We start from the raw sequence: 7,707 nt of genomic DNA, 5'->3' as shown, positions 1-7,707 counted from the left end.
ATTATGTTAAGTGCTAGTCTATTCAGTACAACCCCCATTTTCCAGATGGTTTTGGACATACCCAATGAGTTTGGATAAACTAACGTCTGTGCATTGCTGCTCAGGGAACTAGTAAGCTTAGGTTAACCACTGGTTGAAGGAACAGAGACAATCCTGGAGTGGGGAATCGGAAGGAAGCCCTTCCGGAAAGAAGCTATAGTTTTCACCTTATTTGGAGGAAGCCTTGAGGAGCAAAGAGTCCAGCAAGAACTTAGTATGGCAGTGCTGACAAGACCTTTGTTCTGCTGCCGTTGGCTTGCTGACAATGGGCTGCAAGCTGCAGTCTGTCACTGACTCACATTTTTAAAATAAGGGGGGAAAAACACAGCTGAAAGTGTTTCCATTCTTTGGACGGTACGAACGTTTTAATTCAGAAATTTGCTTTAATTACATTATGTAATATCAGACTATTTTACAAGTTTAGGGTATGAGAATGTATAGACCACTACACAGAAATCCAGAGAAAGCATAAAAAAACTAACCATGGGAAAGGAAAAGGTTAACTTAATCCAAAACAAAGTGCCGAGAGCAGGTGCAAGTGGAAATGAGTGATTACGTACCAAGATCCAGAGAAGTACAAAGGATGAAACTAACATAATTTACAGTGTTGGTTCTGCACAACCATTTTTTGCCCATTTTTACAGAGTCTTTATTTCCCCCCATCACTGAGCTGATGGTTGCGTCTCTCAGGGTTGGGTTTGGTCGGAGGGGAAAACCAAATAACTGATGGGCAAACGTCACAACCCCCGGTGAGCTGGTCCCCAGGCTCACACCTACAGGAAGTGTCTTCCACTGGATAGGCAAGGGGTTCTGCACCAAGAACTGTACGGAGGAAAACTAAAAACAGCCCCCAAAAGCCCCCTTATCTCAAACGTAGAAAAGTCTCACTCTGGAAGTGCTTACAAGGAGGTCATCATCGAAGAACTTGGTTTCTATAATAACGTTACCACTGTGGAGGGAAATTAAAAGGAAAGGAAGGAGATATTAGACAAAAGCAATTACAGAATACTGCTGCAAACCGCGCTCTTGCTGGCTTGAGCTAACTCCCTGTCCCCACAATACCCGCTGCCTTTTATTTAAGAATATTTATTGTAAGAATGGAATAATGCAAAGGGAAGCCGCACTGTGACCCGATGACACCAGCAATGGACTAGAATGGAGGGCTGTTCTTTACAAAGTGCTATCAGCCTTATTTTCCCCAGACAATGAGAGAATTGCCCACTGCATTCCTACAGGGAGCTGCTCCCCCATGTAAAGATGAACAGTTTCTGTTCACTGGGTTGAATGTCACACTGGCTGTGTCACAGGGCAGAGCAGGGGAGGGGATGTATACAATACCCATGAATGGTTAACTTCTGCACGATGTTTTTGAAGTCATGGGTAAAGTAGTAGCGTGGCTGGTCACCTTGTGTTACTCATTCTCTACTGGGGGACATGAAAAGCAGCACCACACGTCCTACTCTGTTATTCCTCTCCAGATCCCCATATGCCCTCTAGCACTGGGGGGACCTACCTCAACCAAGGATGTCATTCTCCCAAGAAATGCTTAAAAGCGAGTGCCTGTCCATGAGTGTCTTGTCTGAACCACAGTGGAAAGATCTAGTGTCCCACGTGGAATATAGATTTTGGATATGACTGCACCCTGTGCTGGTCGGAGGTGGTTGTAGGTGTTCTGTATACTAAGCTGAGGCATAGTGCTGGGTGTGCTGTAGTGAGAGATGCTGCTACTCATCGGCGTACCCAATGCAGTGAGGCGGTGGTGGTCGGCAAGAGCTGAGATGCAGGAGGGGATAGAGTCTACTCACCCCACCCCAGAGAGGGTTGGGTTGTTTTCAGACCTGACCTGATCCGACACTTGAAGTCGGGTCCAGCTGGGTTTGGCTCAGGTTCCAAGGCTCTAATTTTAGGAGGCCTTTGGAGAGTGGAATGGAGAACTGAGAGGCCTAGTAAGATTGGTGAATTTGGAACCTACAGAGAACTGGGGGGTGGAAAATGCTCATGTACCCTTGCCACCCTCAAGAGGGCTCAGTCCTGAAAACTTTCTGCTTCCTGGGGTGGGGAGAATTGTGTCTCATCAAATGAGCTTTTGTCTTTATTCTGCATTTTGCAGTCTGGCTTCCCCGGTGCTCACTGGAAGCTGGGGTTGCTTGCAGGCCCCACAAAAAGGGCTCCCAGGTAGCACTGCTCTAACCACTTCACTTACTGTTCCCTCTTCAGAAGCTTTCCTCTTTCTGAAAAGCGCTGTCAAAGACTTTTGTGACATCAAAGACGGTGGCTTCAACCACAGCTCCCTCACTGTATGTCTAGTTTCCATCAGGGCAGGGAGGGAGCAAGGGGAAATTTGAGAAGAAGGATCTTCTAGGAGCACACCAATCTTGGTGTGACCAGCTTCCCGCTATCTGCCTAAACTTGGCAAGATGATTCCGACATCCTCCTGTCTCTGCTGGCGACAGACAGAGAGAAATGTTTTGCCAGCACATATCTAGCCTGGGGACAGCTTCTATAGGGATGATGGCCTTTTTCAGGGATTATTGCTTGCCAGGGTCTGCCTTTAGGCTTCTCTTCCTATCAAACCTCCCATTCAAAGTGATGCCCTGGTACTCACTAGCCTGATCCAAGTCCATGAATTGCTGATCTCCTCGGATGCCAACGTGTAAGGAGTCAATTAGAGGGCTTTCATTTTGTTCACGTGCTATTTTGCATAACTAAGCTATTTTATATCCAAAAGAGGATAAAATATTTGAAGCTTGGCAAAAGTATACAGTGTTAAAACAAGCACCAGAAGCCAACTTCAGGTCACAGAGGTCCCCTGGGTGACACCACCTGAATAATGCCTGCAGGGATCTCAGAGCAAGAACCAATCAGCAACAGCTGGCTTTATGGGAATGCACTGAGTCGCTGCTTAGCCTGGATGTTGTTGAGGGCATTAGAACAGAATTTTTAAAACTCCTCCTTTAAAGGCAGCTCCAGTATTTAACATAGAATCAATTCCAGTTTCTCAAAAGTCTTAGCAGCTCTATTAAAGCAAATTAGGTCTATGGGAAAGAGGAAAATGGGGAAGTCCCTCAAGAGCTGGAGGTATGAAACGTGACAAAGTCAGGAGCAACTCCCCTCCTCTTTCGCATTTTGAACAATCCTCCAATTTTACTCTTCTGCACCCATGGAAATGCCAAGCACTGCTTCCCCCCCAGCACGCTCAGATTCTCTAACCCCAAGCAACTCACGTTAAAACATTAGCTGGCATCATCTGTGATTCTGGCGCTGCCTCTATCAAGGACTGCCAAGTGTTTGTGGAGTTGGGGATCACAAAGCCGAATTCAAAGAACCATTCTGTGAAGGGAAAAAGAGATCCACAAGCTTTTTAAGAAACCCACATTGGTCCTTTTGCTCTTTACTGGATTGCACACCCAACTCCTAAAGCTGTTAGTGACTGACACACCTCATGCTCTGCCAGCAGTTTGTATGTAAATTCAGAAGGGAAATGCTATGTAAAAACTAGGATTGTACAACTCAACCTGCACTAGACATCCTTCCTGCCTCCACTATGCTCTTGAGGAGCAGATCAGAAGAGCAACGGCACAGTCCTGCCACTTTTCTTGTGATTAACTCAGCAGAAATTGGGCCAAGTTAGATTTCTTTAGAGTGTTCTAAATCCTCCCCCTCTTCAAAAACTTTCCCATGTAAGGACAGCTCAAAGTAGGGGCATAATTAATAAAACAAGGCAGCGAGGTTCGGTACTCTTATACCCCCTAGATTAAGTGTAATATTACAACAAGGCATACTAGATCATGCTGTTACAAGGTCACATGTACAAGTCGTGCTTGCATAAGGGTTAATATGCTTATGAAACGGTCACTTTAATGCTCTGGCCCATTAGGTCTGACTAGCACTCCACCTCCACATTACTCTTAAAAATTAAAACAATGTTCAGCCCATCTCATTACCCTCAATCCCAGCCATTTTACAAAGTATCAGTTCACCACATTCTAGTACAGCTGTCCACAGAATGGAGCGATACCTTCTAGACACTGCCCTTTGAAATAAACTTTCTGTTCCAGTCGGAATTTTTCCATTTGTTCTGCTGAGGAGAAGTTTAGCTCCCGAGAGACGGCTTTGCATTTCAGGATTTTCTTAGGAACTCGAGCTGTGGAAGTAAATCAGACAACCATTACTCTGACAAATAATAAAACAAACCCTGCGCTGTTATGCCACCCTCTGAAATGCTAACCCAATGCAGAGGCTCTGAGCACTGTTCAGGCCAAAAAGCAACTAAAAATATGAGTCCCATTTTACAGACGTGGACACTAAAGCACAGATAGCTTTAACCTAATCCCTTGCCTGGAATCTCACAGCAAGACTGTGGCAGAGCCAGAAAAATACCCAGGTCTCTTGACTCCTCATTCCTGGTAATGTACTACTGAAGCCAGGCTAAAATGTGACCTGCAACATTACAATTACTTTAGAAAATGTGCTAAACGTTGCAAGTAGGCAGAGGGTTACTCTGCACATTAAATAGTACCCTTTCCCCCTTCAGCTCTCCTTTACAGGCTCTGTATCCTGGTCAAACCCCAAACTGCCATTTCCCAACCCAGCAAGTGCTATTCTGGAGATTTCACATGGACCCTGGGAGCCATTCTGTAAGTGCACAGGAAGTGTCTGGTTCCCAAAATACCTACCCCAGGACAATAAAACTGTACATTTTTAGAGACAAAATGGATCTGGCATGCCCACGTGGCTGGGCTCCCATGGTGGGTATGACACTGCCAGCAAATGGCGAACTGTAGCTGATTTTGTAAGATCTGTAGGGGAAGAGGAGGAAGTCTGGGAGCATCAGTTATTGTGCTGAAATGTCACAGTAACAAGGAAAAAGGGCATATTCAGTACACTGACGTGCTACCAAGCCCTTCACTCGTAAGTGGTGTGATTATAGAGCCTTACAGTGTACTAGAAAGTCTTTTCATGCAAATTTCTATTTTATGAGCAGAACTGCTCCTAAACAGAAAGCCTATCAAAACGTCCACGAGCAGACGGCAAGCTGCTGTTTAATAACAGGAAAAGCCCATCAAACCCCAGGCAAATCCACCTAATGTACAATAGTTTAATGGCCTGGGACTTTGATACGATGCTGATCTAGAGAGCTACAGGGGGATCATGATACAAGCTACCACTTTGTCCCAGGGAGGAGCACCGATCCCATGATTTAAAACACAGAGCCACAATGGAGCTGCTTGAAGTTTTACCCCCTTAATCCACTAATAGTTTTAAGCTATTTTCATTGCCTAACACCAACATCCACCTCTGTTCCTCACAAGTACACACTGCAGCCTATTGTGAATATGGCCTGCCCATTTAATGATATAGTACCTCATTAAACCATTGTGCATTGTATTAATTTGGGCCTTAAGACATATGGTGTTTTGCTGTTAATGACTGTAAATGTCTTAAAATTACTCAATCTGTATTTTGCACAACTGACCTTTGGAATCTTTTGCTATAGATCTGACTCTTTATGTTCACCATGACTAGACTGTGACTTGCTATGACAAAACAATAGCTGTAATGATATTAGTACTACACACTTCTGACACAGGATAGTCTGAAAGACATTGGAGACTCTGTTTTAATTAAGTCCCAGTTTACCTGTGAGGTAGGCAAATATTATCGTGGTTTTATACAACGGGGAAATCTAAGGTGCAGAGAGGCGATAGGACTTGCCCAAGTGACAGAGCTGGGAATAGAACTCATGAGTCCCAACCTTCTCTTCTATCCACAAGAAATAACACTCCACCTGGTAGTCTCCAGACCTACACAGAGCCAGGAAAGTGTAACAGTCTGTCTAGATACAGTGAAGGAAGAAGATTCAGAAGCTACCAGTGCCTCTGGGGAGAAGTTGTAAGAGGAAGTCAGAGAACAATGGGAACAAATGCCTCAGGATTTACATTTTCTGCTTCCCGCACCCCAGTGTCTTACTCCTCCCTCGGCTGCTATTAGCTACTCTCGTCTCTTTCGTGCCCCTTTCTTGCCTTCACACAATATTGCACAGTGGCTAAAAAGAGGGCAAAGCAGCACTACCCCATAGTTTAAGCAATGAAGCACCAGACTGCAGAATTACCTTATTTTTTTTAAATCTGTGTCTCAATCATTTTACTACAGTTGTATTTAAAATTGCTGGAACCTTTCCCTTCACAGCAGACATCTGAATAAAACCTGTTCTACAGAGTTCTGATGTATTGTTAAATATTTCCTTGGTTTCAGAACCAGGCCCATGTGTTCAGTTGTGTTTGTAATGATGGCATTTCCAGTTTTTTGCTAGGTGTGCGATACTAGCGGAGTATGTCACTAGGTATGTTAACAGGACTACAGCTATTTGCTGCTAAAAAGCACTGGAGTGAGACCAGGAGAGACTTGTCAGGTCCAAGTGCATGACCTCAGAAGAGGCCAGATTAATGTTTTAACACAGTGCTTCTCTTATCTAACTCTGCATTTCAATTCAGACTCTCAACCTTCCCATTACAGCTTCAGGCCTCTCTTGAGCAGAGACTGTCATGCCCAACTGTGCACTGTTTGTGTGAAGAGGAAGAGTGTCCATGGGGGACCTGATTAGGAGTAGCAAGTCCATTTCATTTGTGACCCAAGCTAGCTTTGAAACCAAATCTCTGTAGTTGAAAGACAAGAATTAACCCTGTGTCCTACCCAGCCCTGTACTGCATTAAACAGCTCCAAGAAAAAAGAAGAACAGGAGTACTTGTGGCACCTTAAAGACTAACAAATTTATTAGAGCATAAGCTTTCGTGGACTACAGCCCACTTCTTCGGATGCATATAGAATGGAACATATAATGAGGAGATATATATACACACATACAGAGAGCATAAACAGGTGGGAGTTGTCTTACCAACTCTGAGAGGCCAATTAATTAAGAGAAAAAAAAACTTTTGAAGTGATAATCAAGCTAGCCGAGTACAGACAGTGTGATAAGAAGTGTGAGAGTACTTACAAGGGGAGATAGAGTCAACGTTTGTAATGGCTCAGCCATTCCCAGTCCTTATTCAACTTAAACAGCTCCAATTCTCCATCCCCTCTACCCTGACAGCATTACTACTTAAAAAAAAATCATTACAAAGGAATAATGCAAGAGTTGGATCCTGCTGCCACTCTCTGGTGCCACGTGCCTGCTGCCCTTGCATGATAGGAGATTTTATAATTCACGGGGAGATGAATGCCCTAGTATCACCAAGCAGAATTCAGCCCTTGTCGTTTAAGCAAAAAATTCATAAGTAACGCTGAAGTAAACGGATGACCAAGGTCACTCCACTCTTCATAGACCATTTGCATGATGCTCACATTATCAGAAAAGCCTTTGGAGTGAATTCGCTGAGGCCATGCTGTTCTACATATAGCCAGTGTGACAAACAGTCTATACTGCGGTAAGCCTGCTTTCAATTACTATCCCTTTCCAACACGTTTCCACACTAGCATGGGATATTAGATATCAAAGCAGAGTAATGGAGAACGGAATACTTTGTGAGGCCTCTAGGAACAGATACCACAGGCAGAAAGGGAAGAGAAGCCACAGGCAGAAGTGGAGAGCACAGACGTGTCCCATTTCCACTTCAGCATTAAATTCTCCCAACGCGTTGGAGAAAGTAAGTAATGGTCAAGTTGACA

The 7,707-nt window shown here is 44.3% G+C and overlaps 1 protein-coding gene across 1 annotated transcript in view; it reads right to left on the bottom strand.

The window, feature by feature from the left end:
* Positions 1-385: 385 nt before the first annotated feature.
* The window catches only part of PDE6D (phosphodiesterase 6D), a 40,348-nt gene continuing 33,026 nt past the window's right edge, over positions 386-7,707 (bottom strand). The window contains exons 3-5 of the mRNA XM_034781999.1: positions 4,058-4,183; positions 3,264-3,369; positions 386-988 (exon numbers count right to left, since the gene is read on the bottom strand). Of these exons, the coding sequence (XP_034637890.1) occupies positions 907-988; positions 3,264-3,369; positions 4,058-4,183 (314 nt within the window). The 3' untranslated portion in view covers positions 386-906. The remainder of the gene's footprint in view (positions 989-3,263; positions 3,370-4,057; positions 4,184-7,707) is intronic.

Source organism: Trachemys scripta, chromosome 9 (genome assembly GCF_013100865.1).
Source record: "Trachemys scripta elegans isolate TJP31775 chromosome 9, CAS_Tse_1.0, whole genome shotgun sequence".
NCBI classification, from domain to species: Eukaryota; Metazoa; Chordata; order Testudines; family Emydidae; genus Trachemys; species Trachemys scripta.
This window is presented reverse-complemented; position numbering and strand designations above follow the sequence as displayed.